This window comes from Pecten maximus, chromosome 8, assembly GCF_902652985.1.
Source record: "Pecten maximus chromosome 8, xPecMax1.1, whole genome shotgun sequence".
Taxonomy (NCBI): domain Eukaryota; kingdom Metazoa; phylum Mollusca; class Bivalvia; order Pectinida; family Pectinidae; genus Pecten; species Pecten maximus.
Window position 1 is genome coordinate 6,275,539 of NC_047022.1, and position 21,086 is coordinate 6,296,624.

At 34.7% G+C, this 21,086-nt stretch overlaps 3 protein-coding genes across 3 annotated transcripts in view; 1 reads left to right on the forward strand and 2 right to left on the reverse strand.

Annotated features, from left to right (window-relative positions):
- Positions 1-4,242, reverse strand: part of LOC117332961 — a 5,350-nt gene extending 1,108 nt beyond the window's left edge. Inside the window, exons 1-2 of the mRNA XM_033892051.1 lie at positions 3,816-4,242; positions 3-179 (exon numbers count right to left, since the gene is read on the reverse strand). Coding sequence (XP_033747942.1) covers positions 3-179; positions 3,816-4,242 — 604 coding nt within the window. The remainder of the gene's footprint in view (positions 1-2; positions 180-3,815) is intronic.
- On the forward strand, positions 1,562-3,462 carry LOC117332701. Its single transcript, XM_033891700.1, has 2 exons — positions 1,562-2,062; positions 2,264-3,462. Exons 1-2 carry the CDS (start codon positions 1,991-1,993, stop codon positions 2,702-2,704), a joined length of 513 nt encoding a protein of 170 aa, XP_033747591.1. The 5' UTR covers positions 1,562-1,990; the 3' UTR covers positions 2,705-3,462.
- Positions 4,243-11,992: 7,750 nt separating the features above from the next.
- On the reverse strand, positions 11,993-20,748 carry LOC117332699 (interferon-induced very large GTPase 1-like). Its single transcript, XM_033891699.1, has 2 exons — positions 20,701-20,748; positions 11,993-18,124 (listed from the first exon to the last, which is right to left on the reverse strand). The coding sequence occupies exon 2, from the start codon at positions 18,048-18,050 to the stop codon at positions 13,350-13,352; it is 4,701 nt and encodes a 1,566-aa protein (XP_033747590.1). The 5' UTR covers positions 18,051-18,124; positions 20,701-20,748; the 3' UTR covers positions 11,993-13,349.
- Positions 20,749-21,086: the final 338 nt, after the last annotated feature.

Consider the following 21,086-nt stretch of genomic DNA (forward strand, 5'->3'; position numbering starts at 1 on the left):
GCCACAGCCACAAGTTTGTGGGAGATTCTTTATATTTTCATCAACCTCATACTTTTTGTTTGGTACCAACTTGGAAAACAGGTGATGTGCCAGTCCAATCATAATCTGTGTTTTCTTGGATGTATTTCTAGGAGCAATGTTCAAAAGTCTTCTAATGGCGCCCTCGTGGGTTTTGATCTCTGGAAAAACAAAACATACTTCGGAAAGTTAGGTACCAACATTTTTATAATCATTTTTTTTTCATTCTTTTCTCTATTCCTGTCTTTTGCTTAATATACATATACATTGTATATTAATATATACATGTATATGTGTTCATCTAAATGACAAAAGCTACATGTAGCTAGCTAGTACTACTAGTAGCTATAGACCATGCAGGAAGTCTTCGGGACGCATAATATTTATATATATGTATTTCATTCATTTCAACAATTTTTTCAATGAGTTTTTTATGTCTCTGTTTTTCAATGCATTTTCATACTGTGGGAATTTATAGTTGAGCACAATTGTGAAAGAACATGGAATCCTGTGGAATGCTCCTACAGAAATCGAACCTGGCCTCCAGTGTGATAATTCAATTCCTGGTTATTTTACTTCTACTATTATGAGTTCAACATAATGAAAGATTATGTCACAGTCATTGTAGGTGTGGAGCATGGAAGTATACAGAAAGGAATTTAATATCAATTGGTGAAATGAGATGGCTTATTTAAAGGATAGTTAAGAGAGTCTGAAGACTTGTATTAGGGAGGTTGTTCCATTTTTAATAGTACGAGGTAAAAATGAATCTTTCCCCGACAGCTGGATGTTCTACATGATAATGTTTGAAAGGATGTGTGATGACTGTGTCTAGTTTGTCTGGATATTGGGGTGAAATATTTGTTGGTGATCATGATGGGCCACACTAAAATACGCCATAGGGAAATATACGCCATAGGTACGCCATAGGAGTTTTTCGCACGCCATAGCAAAATGTAACCGATATATACACAAAATAACTTGTTTTTTTCATTGATATACCTATTTTACAGGTTCTGATAAAGTTTCATTTCAAACAAATGTGTACTTTGTAAGAAAATCGGTCTTATTTGCGTAGTCAGTTTTATATATATATATAAATTATGTAATTTAATACAGAAAATATTCTGAAATTTTCAGAAGATGAAAGATGGAAGCATGGAAGATATTAATCTATATATCTTAAATCATGTTTACTTATATATAATGAGCACTAAAAGATTTCAACTATTATGATTATGTTGCTCATCATTATTTTTCATGTCTTCCCTTTATGAAATTGTGTGTAAGTGAGTGTGAAAGGTGTGCTGTTTAGACTATGTATAATTATTATACCTATCTGCAACCGGTCTATGGAAAAGACTTATATAGGGTAATCCTGTTGTCTGATCCTATTATTTCATATATATAAATATTTAAAATAAAACTTAACAATGATAATAATATACATAAATAACATTTAAATTTCTAATATAATTATGTTTATTGATTGTATGTATATTGAACATGTATTTGTATACTGAACACTTTTCATTACCTTTACCTGTACAGTTAACATCAGTCCAAATACTTAATTCATGTGTTAATGAACTTAGTGATTCAATGCTGTTCACATATACACATAATCCCAAACCATTAAACAATTTGTGAACAGTGTTTTTCATTATTAATGAGAGTGGTCAAATAATGTGTTGTTTACTTAATGAATTAATATTTTCTAATAAGTGTTCACAATTACATCACATTGAATAGTGTGTAAACATAGATACTCATAAACAGGTTGATGAAGGATGTTGATAAATGAACTTAAAATCAGGATATTCCATGAGCAATTAAAGAAAATAAGTTATTAAAGGTAATTAAGCTGTCCCTGCATTGTGTCAGATGGTATAAATAAGACCCTTTTCAATTTCTGTTCATTCTATTACCTTCCCCCTACAAAGAAACATTCATACTCATCTATTACCCAGCAATGGCCAAGTTTGCAGTATTTGGGAGCAGCTATGTTACTCGTCTTGAGAGATATTGTCATGGTGATCTTAAGGTAAATAATGATAGCAAATGTGTTTGAGAATAGAATAAATATCAAAAACTCTATTTGTTGGGTAATTCCCAAAATGCAAGTAATATTAAAAAAAAAAAAACAATAATAATAACTGTCAAAGTTGGTATTTGAATTTAATTTTTCAATCTTGTTCACTAATATGAAATATTATGCTTATTCATACTATTGTTTCTTATGCAGGTTCCTGGCACCGTCAGATTCTTCGGGAAGGGTGGCATGCGTTCTGATTCGATTCCAAGAGAACTACTTAGAGACCTGATAGAGTACAACCCTGAAGTTGTACTCATCCAACTAGGAGGAAATGACATCTCAGCGTTATCATCCCCCAACGACATTTTCCAGAGACTTCTGACACTGCAGGTGGACCTACATCATGCTGGAATTCAGGAGGTGTACTTTACAGAGATTGTGCGACGTGGTAACTTTGACAAGTCCCCAGGCCTGACAGCGACGTCTTTTGAGAAACAACGGAAGAAGATAAATCGACTACTGCTGACTAGACTGAGATACATCAAGATTAGAGTTAACTTTCCAGAGGACTATGACCGTGACCAAGTGCATTTCAACGACTCAGGACTCAGGACCCAGTTCCATGCTTTGAGACGACCATTTTTTGCATAATTGATTGAAATTGATAAACACCTTTTATTATGTCATGTTACGCTTTGTAATTTATAATATGTTTCAAGCATTTAATCTTAAAAATGATTGATTTATTGATAATGGGTAATAGAGACAATGTTATAAAACATATACTTTAAGTGTGTCACTATTCGCTAGATTTGAAAATTTATGACATTGTAAAATAAATAAAAAGGTTGTATTAAATTTATGTAATTCATTTTGAAATAGAAGCTGTTTTGATATATATTATGTATATTGTTATAATGTATGTCATATGTTTCAATATTTAATCTGTTGAAAATGAAAATACACATGCATCATAATTCTATGTGTACAATAATGATTTCTTTAAATATATCATTTGTAGATTTGATAGTAACATGAATTTGAAAAATTAATATTTTTATTTTACTACAAAAAATAAATAAGTTTTCAGTATTTAATTGCAACTGGTCATTTCTAATAATATATGATTATATCACAATTTATATTTGTTTATGTTATTTGTATTACTAAATACAAATTGTTTTACAAATGTTGTATATATTACATTATGATTTGTGTTTTCATAAATAAATAGGCCAGTGTTTCATAGGGAGTCAAATATTGTGTTGTTCATTTTGTAAGTGTAAGAGTTACTTCCCTTGGGATTGACTCGGAAATCGTGATGGACAAAATCATCGTTTTTCATACAAAATACACATTTTTATTTAATGACACTTTTACATATCATGTATAAAACATATACAACGATGGCTACTTTTTTATGTGATTGATCACAGGTACCCGACTCGTTTTATAAAATAATAACATATAAGAGTACATATTTCTCATTTATATGTACTCTTATATATTATTATTTTATAAAACGAGTCAGGCACCTGCCGTGGATTGATCTTATAAAATTATATCCAAACATAACACATTTTTTAATATTAAAAAAAACAACAAATAAGTTACTTTATTAATAGTATGCGTCCGAATACTCCTAATTTTCGACTGATCTCTATACCGTAAAGTTTAAATTAAATTAATAGTTATCAACTTTAAATTATTGGGAATATAGAAAAGTAAAGAGATGATTTTAATAAAGGTGACCGATAATTACCACGGAGAAAATTCAACAGCGCCCAGAATGACTGACAAACATCGGGTTGTGTGCTTATTCCGATTGCATCAACTCCTCTTGACAGAAAATCTTCGAGACTGTCCGTATTCAGCAGGTCCCTTATTTCAACCCCTTCACAACTTGGACGTTCAGTAACAAAATTAGCTCTCGCTCTCATCATACATTCATATGTTGCTCGAAGAGAAATGTATGCATCACGGAAACTTGTTCCATCTTCAGCGTTACAGTTTCGGATTTCTAAGTTAAAGAAACGAACAAACCCAGGATCAGTCAGGATAACTTTGAAAAAGTTCTGGACGATTTTCTCTTCATCCGATCCCTTGAAATCATGTAAAGAATTCCCCAGAATAAGTTGATTTGTGGCGTGGCGGACATCCTGAAATCCCCTGTGAGTGTTCGCGGCCATATTTATAATATATTGGGGTGAGGCGATTGACAGGATCGGGCAGAGTCGGACAGGATCAGGGTAGAATCGGACCGTTTAGTCATACATGCATATATATATTTCTTATGCTCGTAAATTGTCATTATAGACTGTGCCTTAATAATATACGTTGTAAGCTTTGTTTATTTGACAAAATTTGTGAAACAAGTTATATCAACTTATACAGATCACGCGCACGTTTGTTGGCCCGGATGGAAGCGCGAAAGAAAGGAAACCTATATTTATTTATTTCTGTGCATGCACAGCACCCGTGTGCAATACCACAACCAGCGTTTCCCCAGTATACATTTGTATAACACGGTTCAGTGATTGGACACTACCATAGCAACAATGTTTTGTGTAGTCTCCTAAATTCCTTGTGCTTGACGAAACTTTCATTTGCATTCAAAAGTCTAACGCAAATGTTTGGGTAAATTATATAACGTTAGGGATATAGAAAGGTCTCTTGTTTAACCCAATGGTATATGTTTCAACAAAAGGATATATTAATATTGTATCTCTTATTGAACCTTAAAAAGGTTATCAAAGCTCATTTTAAACTTATCGAAACACTTTTAAGTCTATATTAAGTTTTTAAGTCTATATTAGTATATTATCTGACATCTTTTTTATTTGACAACTAATTTTGAAATTATTTGGATTTATTTTCTTTCCCCCCATATTTTGTGTAAACCGTTGGATATCAAAAATAAGTTTTCTGTGCTATTTAGAATATGCTTTAACCTCTCATGTATACATCTTGCAAATTTTGTATATAAAATGCATAAATTTGGCATTGATCTTCTATGTCTTGAATGCTCTAAAATGATAGCGTAAGCATTTTGCAATTACATTACGTCTACCATTTGACTTGTTTCTAATGGTTCCTGCGGGACGAGCTGAAATTTCTTTAAAAAAAAAAAGAAAAGAAAAAAAGGTCTTCGGGGTTTTCTTTGTCCCACTTTAACCGATCGATTGATTGCGTTCCCTACCAATGACTAGTTATATCAATTAGTGGGCCTGACTAGAACCATCACCTAGGGACAGCATTCAAAGTTTGTGTATAAAAGGTAAGCTCAAATAAATATCAGAGTTTTTTCTTTCTTTGTTTTGTTTGTTTGTTTGGTTTGTCTCATTTTTGTTTTGTTTTTTGTTTTGTTGAAAACTGATGTGTACGCAACTGCGTATTTGCGTAAAGGCAGCTACGCGCCTGAATACGAATGCATTTCAATCAGGAATATAATTTTATTAATGTGTCATTTGAAAAGATGCATCCACTCATTCAGCTTGCATTCAATCTGACATTTGTTCCGTTTTTAACTGCATGCCTCCATTTTGCATTTACCGCTACATTGACCAATCACATACATTTTTGTACTTCATCTTGACCAGTGACGCCACCTGTCGCGTCATTTTTGGGGACAAAAGAATATTGTACGGCCATGCCGAAAAAACAAGAAACGAAAAAAACAAAACAAGAAAAAAAAAAAAAAAAACGAAAAAAAAACAATGATGCCAATATTTTGAAGAATGCCCTTGCAACAACAGAGAAGCAATTAATGAGTGGAGAGGTTGTCTGAAGATGTTCGTTACTCTTTTGGTGTTTGACCCTGACACCATCTCTGATGTAGCCTACTCGTTAATGACATTTATTGGTGATTACGTGCGACTTGTTGAAGGTCAAGGTCATCAGTTTTAACAAACTTTGTACCTCTTATCCGCGTATGGTACATACCTAATATTAGGTCTCTGGGCCTTTTGGTTCTCAAGGAGAAGTCGTATACAATATTTAAGCATATTTGCCCCGTGTGACCTAGAATGAAGGTCAAGGTCATCTATTTGAACAAACTTGGTAGCCCTTCATCCCAACATGGTGCAGACCTAATATTGAGTCTATGGGTATTTTGGTTATCAAGTAGCTGTACCTTTAAGATTTTAGCATATTTGACCACTGTGACCTTGAATGAAGATCAAGGTCATCCATTTAAACAACTTCAAAGGGCTTTATCACAGCATGTTACAGACCTAGTATTGGGTCTCTGGGCCTTTTGGTTTCCAAGAAGATGCCCCTTAAAGATTTTTTACATATTTGACCTTCGTGACCTTGAATGAAGGCCAAGTTCATTCAATTGAACAAACTTTGAAGGCCTTCATTCAGCATGGTAAAGACCTAATATTTGGTCTTTGGGCCTTTTGGTTATCAAAAAGAAGTCGTTAAACGATTTTAACATATTTGACCCCTGTGACCTTGAATGAGGTCAAGGTCATCAATTTTAGCAAAATTCAAAGCGCTTTATCAAAGCACGTTACATACCTAATATTTGGTCTTTGGGCCTTTTAGTTATCAAGAAGAGGTCGTTAAATGTTTTTAGCATATTTGACCCCTGTAACCCTGAATGAAGTTCAAGGTCATCTATTTGAACAAACCTGGTAGCCCTTCATCCCAGCATGTTACAGAATTGATAGTTGAGAAGAAGTTGAAAATGTAAATTGTTTTCGACGCACGACGCACGGTAAAAGGTGATTGCAATAGGTCAACTGAGACTTCGTCGCTTAGTTGGGTATCATAATTGCTTTATTTCACATGTGTATTCGAGTATCATGCAGTTAGTCATTATCTAAGAAAAAATGAAAACATGGAAAATAAATAAAGTGAAATTGTCTAAACTTGACATACAAAAGTATCATACAAATTTAATTCATTTAAATGATCAGGATAATGAAGACACATATAATTATTCTCACTGTTTGTTATGCCGATTATTCCTATAAAGTACCTACACACTTAGGTAGGTGTTTAATGTTCTAGAAAAAATGTACCCTAGGACCGTACCCTAGGACCGTACCCTACATACCAAATAAGACGCTTCCATGCATTGCAACCTGAACGTGTGCACCAACAATGTCAGAAAATGCCATTATTTCCAATATTTGTATTAACATTCTACAATTAAACTTTATGGATACAATTTGTTCTTATCTTTCTGTACTTATATCTAAAATACAAAATGGTTTCATAATTTTATTTTCTTATTTGTTTAAAGGGTTTTACATCCGCTATTAGCGATTTCGCGGGAACATAGTGACTTTTGCGAGTTTTCTATGACTAACTTCAATCGGGAATATCCGTCGTCAATTAAATGTGATGTCTAATAATGATTATGTCCTTACGGAAAACAAAATTTCGACTGAATGGCTCCCGGATTCTTTCGTTATAGCCTGTGTTTTTAATGGATTTACGAATAAAAAATAAATAAAAAAAATCCAACGTAAGTATCGTTGTATAATATATATGTATACCTATGTTTAAATCGTATATAGAACAAATATCTGAATATTGAGACAAATATACTAAGTTATACTATGTGAACATCTAAGGCTATTGAAATCGTGTTCAAGAGTTTCATGTTTAACAATAGCAGGTTCTTTTACAGCCGGACGTTCCACAGGTTTATATATATATATAGGATTATAGGTATGTATAAAAATAATATACATGATATATATGATATTTCTAGTATATGATAATATATGTATGTATATATGTACTTTGCGGGGAGCGCGGTGGCCGAGTGGATAAGGTGTCCCGAAACTTTATCATTATAGCCCTCCACCTCTGGGTTGCGAGTTCCAAGCCTAAGTGGGGCAGTTGCCTGGTACTGACCGTGGGCCGGTGGTTTTTCTCCGGGTACTCCGGCTTTCCTCCACCTCCAAAACCTGGCACGTCCCTAAATGACCCTGGCTGTTTATAGGACGTTAAACAAAAACAAACCAAATGTACTTTGCGAATTCTAGTACGCAAATCGGAGTTATCATTCTTCCATTACCATCGTTTTCACAAGTTACCTCCCTTCAAATTACAAAGCACAGGATACAATTCATTACATACTCTCTTGAGTCTCTGATTGATGCTATTGAAGAATATAACCTTTCCGTAGAACTTTGAAAAACCTAAATTAAGGCTATATGCCTATATATACCAGTTGACCGGAAGGCGGCGTACCAGCAGAACGGAACAAGTTCACGTGGTTCGTTTACTGAAACGTACCATTTGGATCTAAAATGGCAGAACTATGAAACTTCATTTGTCATGCTAATGTTAAAAAAAAGACGAGGAATCCTCATTTGTGATGAAATTGTTTAAATTTCACGTGTATACTAGAGGATTGGTGGAGATTTACCTATTTACCTAGTTTCAAAACTTGAAGATATGACACATATCTTGAACATTATTAATCCAGATGGCGTCTTCTCTACTCTATCACAGACTTTTAACTTTTGAAAATTAGACAAGAATTCTACACAAGGGAAAAATCTATATCACCATAATGGCTCATGATAACTGTCAATGAGTAACCATACCCGTCTAGGTGTCTCAGTGAGTCAGGGAATGTCATAATCGCCTGTCATTTCTTCTTCAGTGGCTTCAATGTTACGCCTGCAGTTTCCAACATTTAGATGAAATTAGAAAATCCGTTTAGACGTGTGTTTAACAGCATCTTGGTTGAGTTCGGTGGCAACATCATCAAACAGACCCAGGGGGACAGACTGTGGCAATCTGTTGGCTGACTTGGTCTTGTTTTCGTACGCGTTTGATTATATTGGCGATCAGGGAAAAGGGACCTTGAGCATTTCCACGATTTTACATAAAGGTAAATTACTCTTGTTTTATCTTTGAAATAACAAACACTTAATTGATCATCTCGATCAGAAATATGTATAAAACTTGAAATCAAAGACACTCTTCATCATCAGCTACGTTATCTTGAATTTTGCATAAAACTTTTTGCATCAAACGCATGTACGGTTCATAACTAAAATGCATGACAACTTCACGATTTCAATATCCCAATTTTTAATTTTCCATTTCTAGGTAGTAACATTTCTGCATTCCCTCCCTGTGATGTTTACACGTACATTTGATTCGATATGCAAAAGTGTGTGCCAATTATCACAAATGACGGCAATAACAACAAAAGGTTTCGAGGGATGCAGGTTGATGAAACCATGGGAAAGTTTTCTGGTCGAAAAAAGATCTGATTTGGAAATGTTCTATTTCCTAGTGCAGTTTGACGTCAGACATGTCCGATGTTTGATGGAATTCCTAAGGGTTCCATTGCCATCACCGTAGCTCTTTTTTCAAGAATGTTGCTTAACCAGGATATTACCTTTATTTGTATGGCGGATATCGATGAAACTGACAACACCCTATTCTTTCGAAACACCTTCTATTCTTTTCCTCGTAAGTTTGAATGGTATTCATGCCAATCTATACTTTTTTTCATATTTTGACTCGTTTCATCAATTTGATTAAGGATTAGTATTTGCGTGATGATGTCGATATCATTCTTAGTATGTGATATTAAAAGCACTGAAAGATTATCAATACTATGTGAGGTTAGCTACTATTATTGACTTTGTTCAATCGTTACATTAACTGACTGAAATTAGGATACTTAAAAAACAAAATCTGATTTAATGGCTATGAGCTCTCGTGAAGACACTTCCGATTGGCAGTATTAACGATACTGTGACATAAAGTATAGGAATGTTAATTCATAATAGTGCCAAACACCTTCATACATGTCCCAATTCAAAGTGCAGATTGACTGAAATGAACAGTGTTTTGTTGATACGCATTTGTTTTGGGTTTGATATTATTCTAAAACGTTAACATTTACATCTTCTACAATATGTCTTGTTCCCGAGCCTCTATGTATATCAGGAGGTCCCCGTATTATTCTTCTTTCTGTGGCGTCACAGTTCAAATAACTGGCATTGTATTATTGATAAACTCGCGAAAAGTAATCCAATTCAGGGTCCTAAACTCCTCAAAGGTCCAAAGTAGAGTAGACATTTGTATATATTTCCCGGGTACATAACACAACAGCAATACATTCATTAACATCTAGATGAAAAACAAGAGCAAATATGCTCCATTCTTATTTTATAGAAACAAAAGGAGCATTATTTTTTTTTTGTCTTAAGTAAACCACAATTGAACAACCTGTTATGAAATTGATAACTTTATAGGTTATGACTTTATCTTTTATAATTAGATAAGTTTATCTACGCGTTATTTCATAGGTATAATTACTCAAAGTAATTCGCCACTTGAATGGATATGCATCTTGGGCTTAAGATGACTGTTCTGAAAAGCTTAATTTTTTTCTTGAAAACATTTAATATGAAGCAGAAAAGGATAGTTTTTAGTCGCATGACCATACTAGCATGGGTGAGCCACAATACTTTGTAACTGGTTGAAATAGGTTTCAAAAGCGATGGGACGATCAAAACGTGTGTACGGTTTATAATATTTGTAAATAAACCCAGCAGACATATCGTCTATATATTTATATAATGTTTCTAATATACACTCTAAACTCTTGTTGACTATCATTTGTGCCAGCCTTTTTGCAAACTAGAAATTGCTATCCTTCAGTACGACCATCTGTGTCTAATTATTTGTTTACTGAAATCGCTATCTTTCTGTTCTAGCCTGATAAGACACCAATTAGAGGTTTGCCTTTATGTTAGTGCATAAAGTGTTAATTATATGCAAATCTTCAATTCAGATGCGTGTTTTTATGTCATCTTAGTTATTTTATATCGAAATGACGAGGTTGATTTGATAGCAGATGAACTAATCCATTGCAATCAGCATCGAATCTGTACACTCTCTACTCCACATTCTGTCAAACCCATTGGCTGCGCTCGACGTACAATTGTGGCTTAACTTAGGTACATAGACACAAACCTCAACCATACAATCATAACAGCTAGCTATTGGATTATGCAGATGCTATGCCCACATCATTGAAGCATCAAAGTGTGCACGCCTGACCGTGACATCCTATTGACTATATTAACCTTCTATCTAAATAGAATCAACTCGATTGATTACTTTTTAGTTGGAATATTTTAATAATGCACACTTACTTATCCTTCCATCTTTTAAGAAGGCGTGCTAATGGATGTGTTGAAAATGTTTCGCACTGAAATGATTGTTTAAAAAATCAATTGCTGCCTTTATCAGTCTTAGTAGAACAGAATAAAATCTGTCAGTCATATATACGCGTGAAAAGCCCTTATTCCCGAAAGTCCATAAGTACCGGAGTGTTTTGGAATTCAATTTCGACGAAATATGAATTTTTCTAATTTCAATATACCTTTAGGATTGCTCTAAAAGTAAATTTACTGACAGGTGATATTCTGTTAGAAATAATTTTACAGAAAAATATTTTACCCGATTGATATTACATGTTAATGATTCATGCGATGGTTGTGGCTTATGTTTATTAAGGGGACACCAATTGCATCGATCGAACATTCTAGATTTCAGAGCGGCTTGTAAAGAAACATAACTGGCCGTCCCCATTGTAAGTGCAAGTATATTATTTTGATGATTGTTGGCTCCAGATTTCAATATTCATATATTCATTTGAGATTTTGTCGAACGTTGTTACAGTAAAACGTTCTTTACCACTTGATATGCTTATTAATCTTTAAACTTATTTTCGTCAATTTGATATGATATGACAAACACGAAGGCCATGCAGAGATCTGCATCTAAACGTGTATGGCTCCGTGTCTTATAAAGAATGTAAAGCTCCATGTCTTTTAAAGACGAGATGTGTGTTAGTGATTTTTTTCTTACTTCAATTGTTGCAAGTTCTTACAAAAATTAAAACGATACAAGTACTTAGATATCAACACATACAACTACACTAGCTATGTTTCCAGCTGTTTTATTGATTAAAATAATATACCATAGTATATAAAAAAACACCAAATATCTATAAATCTAGAAGTTATGACGATTGAGAGATACAATCGAGAAATGTGTATATCAGTATTATTCAATTAGGTATTAATTCATGTCTTTTTCAGCTGCTTGTAGTATTTCATTTCCACAATTAAGCTATAGCAAAACATTGAAAAGAATAATGTATACACAGGTAAAATGGATGATACTGAATTATTTCAGGACATTTTCAAGCATAATGCTGATGATCATCATATATGTCAGTACATTTCAAAGTATAATTACGTCATAAATATCAAACAAAATGAAAATGGCATTAATGTATTCTGGCAAAAAAGTTACTAATATATTAGAAAATATTTATCAATTATCATAATCCACAATTAAAGGCATTCTCATATTTTTCAATGATAGATGCGATAATCCTTGATTGCATCTTCTTATAATCTTAATTTTCATACATAACGGATATGCAGAGATAAGAGGTGGGGAATAAACAAACAAATGAACACGAAAAAGAAATCAACTAATAAGCATGGCAGATTACCGGCGGTTTTCACATATCATACTAATAGACAGATATATTTACGTTCTAGGTATCAAAGCACTTCCGTATGTATACCAACCATCACTATGTAATATGTTCCTAAGGTTGGAATGTGTTTGATTGTGTGTACAACAAACGGACATTGCAATATGTGCACGAAACCTCTCATTTGAAAATGAAATATCGTATTTAAAAAGGGTAACCAATGCAAAGTACATACATTTCAATTATATTTCAATAAAACACAAACCTCTAACATATTGGCCTATTCAATGATTTTCGATATTCATGCCTACATTAAAAAAAATAGACGAAAACCCTTAGGGGCAGTATAAGTCTACCTTTTGTCACAGCATGTTGATGAGAAATCCCTGTCCTCCCCATCCCTTAAAAAAACCGACATGTCCTGCTCTTAATCTATATCTCCCAAAAAATGCTGGTAGTTAACTTAAACAAGGCCTACCAATACTGCAGAAGATGTCAGAATTTCAATTTATTATCTATTTAAACTATAGTTGATGTGCACGGTGATAGAACAAGATAAATGTGGTTAAACTCAACATCATACGTAGGTTGATGTCATTGTTTGTTATGTAAACACTAACCCTTGCCAAGGGGCACCGAGGTTGATTACTAGTCAGAACACCTTCTGCAACTTTCAGATAATTTTACAAGTCCGTCCACTAGGCCCTTGCCTAAATCAGGCTACCATAAACAAAGATATGAATGTTTCCGTATGATGAAAACGTGTAATTGATCACAATCTGGGCGATCATTTCATTTTTCAAGTTCCCAAAGACTCTCAATTGCTTTATATTTTGTAATCTCTTTCCACGATGGTGGAATGTCTGCCTGATTCGTACCATAATATTTAGCAAATTTTTCGTTAAAGGTACATAATACCCATGCCCAATACTTAGAAGATGAGATATCATTGCAGGGAAATATATTCCAGTCCGGGACATACTTTCTGTACTCTCTGTAAGGATGGGAATGTTCGGTCCCACCACTCTGATCACACCTAATTTGTTTACCGGAACATTGAAATGTATGATTAGAGTTCACACTAAAAGCGCAACTCTCTAAAACAAGTTTATGTGAATCTACCCAGCGTCTTCCTGAAACACTGCTGGCTCTGTGCTGGATACACTCATGGTTTGAGCCGCTATGATTAGCATTCTGCCGGCAGGGTTCCTGGCAAAATGGACACATAGCTCGACAACCCCAAAGTTTGTTCATACTCATTTCGTATGGTGTTTTATCACCGACCCAGTGGATTGTCTTCGATCCTTCCTGTTTGAACTTTTTCTTTAATTTGACGTGCACTTGTTCGAGTCTGTCTTTGACTGTTATCACAAAATCATTCAAGTTTGTTATCTGTTGATCTTTAATTACGGAAAATGACTCCATTGGAATCAAAACAACTCCTTTTATTTTTCCTTGAAAATCAACTAGCCATTCGTCCAAAGACGAAGCAGAATTATTCTCTTCACTTTTTAAGATGATTTCGAATATATGTTTCAGTTTTGAAAATGCGTTATTGGCATATAGTTCTTTATCCACACATGATTTATCTATAAATTGCCTTAACCAGTTGAATGTATACGTGTGGGGATCATCGATGTAACTAACGAAGGCAAACCAGTCGTGTTTATTTGCTAGGTATTCCAATACAGAATACATTAATTTATGTTTTGATCTAACAAATTCTTCTACTATGTCATTAAATATTAAATCAGGCAATTCGGCTCTGACCTTTTCCTCAACATGAACGTCAATGACTTCGCCAAATCTGTTACTAGCTATTATGGTTGCTGACCTTTCGGCGACGATATCTTGGAAATGGTGCCAAACGTTCTGTTTATGCTTGATCAATTTTGTTTTCATGCTATGCTTAGACTTGTATTCTGAATCCAGATTTTTAAGTAAAGGAAGAGCTCGCCCAAATATATGGACTGCAATTTTTACTTTGTAAGGCTCTAGAACTGTAAAACCATTAGCTACATCATGGTTGAATTGATCTACATGTTCTACAATACACTTAAGACATTCTTTCATTTCGGTCACGTCGAATTTCCAGTCTTTATTTCTTATATTGCCTAATCTAGTATCGATGTCTCTCAGAATGATATTGGTAAATCGACCCATTTTGTTTTTACTTTCAGATAAGACAAAACCCTTCAGCCCTCTCCAGGATATTTTAGTGCTGATGCAATTTTTGTCAAATTCAATATCGTTCAGGCTATTTTCCAAGCTTTTAAAAGATTTGCAGAGGTCAAGGGGGTGTCTTTTTATTTCAGTATCGACAATGTCTCTATGTTTGTGGAAAAACTCATATATAATTGATTCTAATATCAATGGTATATCAATTGGTTGTTCTTCTGGGACGTTAATTCCTAAGATCCATTCCCTCCACATTACATCGAAGCTTTTCTCCATATCCCGTTTCGAAGGCATATCTCCTTTCATTTTTTCAGCTAGAACTGTTGCCTTACCATAAATTTCCTTCTTTGACTTTTCCAAAGAAGTTTGCATTTCATAATCAGCTATACAGTGAGACTGCATATCTACTAACTGTCTTTTGAGTTTACCAAGACATTCTTTAGCGAAATTGTCCCATGAGGATAATTTAACATGTTTCCATTTAGCAATATCATCACGCTTCCCACTCTCATTAAAATGTTTATCTAACTTTTCTTTCAGGTCTTGTGCATTTTCACCGAGTTCTTTTTCATATTCAGTCTGTATTTTAGAGAATTGGATATTTCGATGTTCTTTATCTTCATCTGTTTTACATGATGCAGCATTGTCAAGCATTTCGTCTCGAGCACGGTTCTCAAGTGTTTTTGTAAACTTTTCAAGTGTCCAGATTAGTTCCTGATAGTAACTTTCCAGGGCATTGTATGCTTTTATTTCTAAACTGTTCCTAAAACTAAAGACAAAATCGTTCGCTAATATCCCATTCCAGAGGTCTTTGATATGTACAAATGTATCGGAAATGGTCAAATAAGAACTATTTCGTTTCGCCAACGTCTCAAATATGCATAACTTCACTTCTTGGACATCTCTACTGTAGCCAGGATTAGCAGGGGCCATAGGTGGATCCCCTTTCCATAGATCCGAAAAGTACCAAACATGTTCATTACTATCAAAATGTATCACGTCTTTAAACGCTTTTACGTTACTGATATTCTCCTCCTCTGCGGCCTCTACTGTAATACTATCCAGGGTTTCGTCCAGTTTTTTTCTTGCGTGCATCATGGAATCTTTGGCTCCCACATCGGAAACATTTTGGTGTATGAAAATGCATGATTGTCTCAATCTGAGACTTTCGTTTGCCATTTTTAGTCGTAAGAATGCATGTACACAAATTTGTAAAATATCTTTTATTTCGCTGGTATTTTCACCTTTTATATTAATAAGCGTGATGTCTGCCATTCCTAAAACTATAGTTGCCAGCTCGTTGTCATGCTGACATTTCTCATTTGCAAGTTCGGGAGCTCGCAATCCTTCTGTGTCGACCACAAGTACGTAGCTAAATGTAAAGCCCTTCTTTTGTACAGGAAGCAATTGCAAATAAATACCACGAGTACAGCGGCCCGCACTTACTGAAAATGTCAGGCCGAACATCGCGTTTAGTAACGTTGATTTACCTGAACTTTGTAGTCCAAGAATAGACAATGAGAGTACACTGTCGTTTTTCAGTATAAGTTTAAGTTCTTTGAAAACACGATCTATCCATTCCAATGGAACGTTTGCTACATCGCCATCCATTAACTCAAACGGATACCCTAGCAATAAGGACCGTGCTACGGCTTTAGCTAATTTGGATCCAAACTCTTTTTCATTGGAAGTCAGACTAGCCACGTAAATTTGACCCATTTCACGAAAAATATGCTCGATACCAAACGAGGCTTCGCTGAGGTGTTGTTCAGCTTTGTCGAAGTTTTTTCGAGCCTGATCTTTGTCAGAATCCGAATCCGTTTGCAGTTTATCCCAGGCTTCACCAAAACGCTCACGATAAAACGGCATTTCCGTTCTTGATTTTTCATCGAGAAAAAACTTCAATGCGTCTAAAAAGTGAACCAACTCGTCACCATCAAGTTCAAAAACAATATCAATAATATCTTTCATGAATTGATTTCCAGTTACGTAAGTATGCCACTGCTGTTTTCTGTATGATTCCATTTTTTGCTTTAGCTTGTCCTTTTCGTTTAGATCATAGCTTGCCGTACAGAATTCTTTCATTGCGTCTGTATATAATTTCCAAAATTCCTTTTGTAATGGGGAAAACTTTGTTTTAATATCTGCAAGTTTATAGTCCTTGATTTTGTCAAAAATCGTATTTGCTAGTTCTATTCCTCTTCTGCTTACGGGCAGGTCTTCATCTACAAATAACCCCATGCTTCTTGCATATTTGCACATGTCGTGCAGGGTTTTACGAGTGCTCATATTACTAAGCATTGGTCCGATTTTATTTAGAGCCGCTTTCTTAATCTCCGATAAACTTATGTTTTTACCTTTATGAGTGATATGAATAAACTCAGCGCTGAAACATTCGGGACATGATTTCATGTAGTATTCCTTATATTTTTTTATGAAATTTTTATTTGGAAAATTTCCTGTTATCAGAAACAAAACATTTAAATTAGCGAATTTGAGAAAATCCAAAACCTTTAAATTTTTCATTGTGGCTATGTCAGTGACTACTACCATCACACCGGAAACTCTTTTCAAATATTCTCTCTGCTCTGAATTATACATCGCATCTCCTCGCAGATTAAGAAACATTGTTACTGATTCGAACGTACTCTGTTGCTTTGGAGAAGGTAGGAACCAGGAGGCTTCAACAAGACCGAGACTGGCTTGTTTATCACTTGAACCCAATGTACAATCGTAATTGAAAAAAGAATGATGAGCAGTATCGTACAACAATTCATTTGCTAGTTTTGATTTTGATATCGGTGGGCGTCCTAATCTTATAAACGACACAACATTTTGTTTACAGTTAACTACGGATGTCTCTGTTTTCCCATCATGAACCGTTGTTGACCGGAGAGGCCACATAGAAAACATTAAAACTGTTTCCTGATCTTTGTTTTGCGGTACCGGAAAAATGAGAGGAATCGCCAGATGACATGCGAACATTTTTAAACAAACCTTCTGTTTCAATGTAGGATTTAAACAAACAAAGATTGAAAGGAATATATCTAATGGATTATACATTTCTATAACTGACGAAGGTTCGTTATCTGTATCATCGTCACAATCAAACAACGACTGATAATCTGTATTGGATGAAGTTGACGTACCTTCTGTTAAAAGTGATTTTTCGTTTGGCTTGTTCAATTTGGTTAAACATTTATCTAAATCATTTTCCCTACTAGTAAAATCAAGCATGATTAATTTTCGTAGAATTAACCTTGGGATGTCCGCTAACGTTTCTGCCTCTTCTTTTTCGTGATCATTTATAGACATCACATCGGCATATGTCAGCTTTTCAGGAAAATGGTGTTCCAACCCCAGTTCAGCAATAAGTCTGGCTTGAGACACTAGAAAAGAAACAAAATAGCAATAATTAGCATCATGTTATTCTAATGAACAGTTTATTTTTACATTTGTATTTAGTCTTGAACATGTTATTGTCTACATTGTTACTACTCAGGCCACACATAACCAAATATACCTTTTTATATCTACAAGAAATGCTACCTAACTATCCGTTTTTAACCAGGAAACAATTTGAAATGTCCATTAGAAAAAAATCCTTATATTCAAATAGGTTAATAACCGTCTCCTCACTTATTACCATTAAAGAAGTAGTATTTGAAGGCCTTACATCGCTATATAGTGAAATCTTCTGATTTAGCAACGCTGAACCTTAAAGTAGATGGAAATATCTGATAAAATCAGTTCGTAATCCCTCCACTATTATGTCAATGCTTCATCAATAAATCCCTGGACTTTCATTTTTATAAAAGGCTAACAAACTAATACTAGTATATCTGTGATAAGCCTAATGTAATCTATCAGGCAACGGAATACTAGTCCGTGTGATAGGCCCCGCAATGTGTTTTTTCTCTTAACCCGAGCTTAATCCGAGCGTTACTTGATACTGACATGGAAGACTTATGAGGGGATTCCAGCGATTTTTAATCTGTATTAGACAATATTTTCTGAGATTTTACTTGTTATTAGAATCGAAATAGAAGAAAGAATACTTGTTTAATAACAGTTATAGACCTAAAACCTTGTATCATGCTTGACACAACCACGCATATGGGCTATGTGGTGTCTCGTTCTGTTGCTCATCAGTGAATTCATGTAAAATATACATTGACGTCACATTGTTTACAAATCCCGCGTTGTGGCTGCACTGCCTGTCACAAATGATTCATTATGTGTTTTCTGGACTTGAAGAAAAAAAGAGGGTTGGGGTGGGGGGGGGGGGGGGGGGGGGGGGGGGGGGTCAGGAATAGAGTCATTATTTAGATAAAATAGTCGAAACACAGACACAGGTCCTGGAACCGGGCTTGTGACAACAAAACAACTAGATATATCCCCAAACACCGAACCGGGCTAGTGGCAACAGAACAACCGAACACATCACCGAATATTGAACCGGGGTAGTGACAACAGAACAACCAGACACACCACACAATGAACCGGGGTAGTACCAACAGTACAGCCAGGCACACCACCGGACCCCGAGCCACGCTATGTACCGCTGCCATCGAAATACAAAATGTATGTCCGTATCTTCCCTGATCATCTATGGTCCTGCTTAAAACTCTACATGGGTCATATTTTCATTTTCAACCCCATCTGAATCTATATTCCTCTCTAAATTCTGCCACAATGCCTCCAAGATGAGAATGCAAGCCGAAAATATGCTAGTCGCTCCCATCATCTGGTTTCAAGGGACGCTGGATTGCATAAAAAGTCATATGCGGAGAAAGATATCTTAGGTAACACATAAAATTACCAATACACCATGACATATAATCTGGATGGTCTTCAAAACCGAAAAAAAAACACCTCAGTGGAGAACAGTACATTCTTGAGTTTACTGGATTATATGCATTAGTACCATTTCTCTGCCAGGCAGCGCTCATCTATAACATTGTAAAAACTCTTACGGCTTTCAAACACACACAACAAAAATCAAATGCATTATCGAAGTACATATGTTTAGTCACCTGTTTATATCGATACCTTCCTCATCAGTCGAACAGGGGTCAATTTATATACAGTAAACTCTTGGTATTTGATGACATTACGTAAAACAAAAATATTAGTTTATTTCTAAATAGTGTTATAAAATGAATTTCCTGTTTTGAAAGTAAAATCTTTATTGAATCTGTATTTTGGTAAAAATAAACAACTCGTTGCTCTAAATATACGGAAATATGACATGTCTTTGTTAAACAATCGTCATATGTCCATACAGCCAGTGTTAATTAAGAAATAATTAACGATGAGTCGTGTATTGTTGCATGATATACAACGAGGACGAGGATATTTTGCAATTAAATTAATAACGAAGGCCGCAGGCCTGAGTTATTAATTAAAATTGCAAAATATCCGAGTCCGAGTTGTATATCCTGAAACAATAAACGAGTCAAAGTTGATTATTTCTATTCTACCATGTACTGTTTAGTTCTGAGATCGACCTCTTTCTAATAGAAAAACAGCAAGGAAACCCCGGGAAAACCTTGTAATTTATTTCTTGAGCATTGCATTATTTGTTGATGAAATATACAGGCAAAACAGTACTACGATTAAGAGCATCTATCATATGGCATTGAGTTTGAAAATTTAAAAAAAAGGGATAAAAAAAGAAAAAGAAAAAGAAAAAAGGGGGGCCTCCGTAGGATTCGAACTCGCGTCGTGATAAAAAATTATTAAAAGACTAACCCATTAGCCGACTCGGCTATAGTAACCTTTTATGAAATGGGTGAATATTAGATATATAAAATTGTAACAGCCGTGACTCGCGACCGTGTATTATTGGCACGAGCGTGTATTATTGGCGCGAGCGTGGGTTATTGGAAAATAATACATGGTTTTAAACCAATCAAAACTGGCGTTACGTAGCAAACATGGTAGAATAATGGATAATATTTACCTTCTGAACCTTGTGCGAAAGTTGATTTTAATGGGGAGGTCGGCCTCGACACCTGTAATATATGATATAGTATGTTATGATATTTATGTAGTTGTTACTGCATGCTACATGAAGCTACTGATATTTTGACACAGAGTTTTACGAACTAACTATTTGTATTGTTAAGTGTCGTTTAATCTCTTTTGATATAGCGCTTAAATAAATCATGTACATTTAAATGTATACTGAATATTTAATAAGGTTGTTTGATAAAATCGTCATTTACAGCCATTCTTTTAATGAGTAATCATAGCAAATTGCCATGCATCATAATGATACAGAAATTGTTAAATACACAGTAATACTTTATTGTAATTGTCTAAATGTTTTATACTGACTTATTAGCA

Bases quoted from the DNA above. Each gene is read 5' to 3' on its own strand.
- LOC117332701 (XM_033891700.1), top strand. From the start codon at position 1,991: ATGGCCAAGTTTGCAGTATTTGGGAGCAGCTATGTTACTCGTCTTGAG. The intron at 2,063-2,263 runs GTAAATAATGAT...TTTCTTATGCAG, and splicing joins ATTGTCATGGTGATCTTAAG to GTTCCTGGCACCGTCAGATT.
- LOC117332699 (XM_033891699.1), bottom strand. From the start codon at position 18,050: ATGTCTATAAATGATCACGAAAAAGAAGAGGCAGAAACGTTAGCGGAC.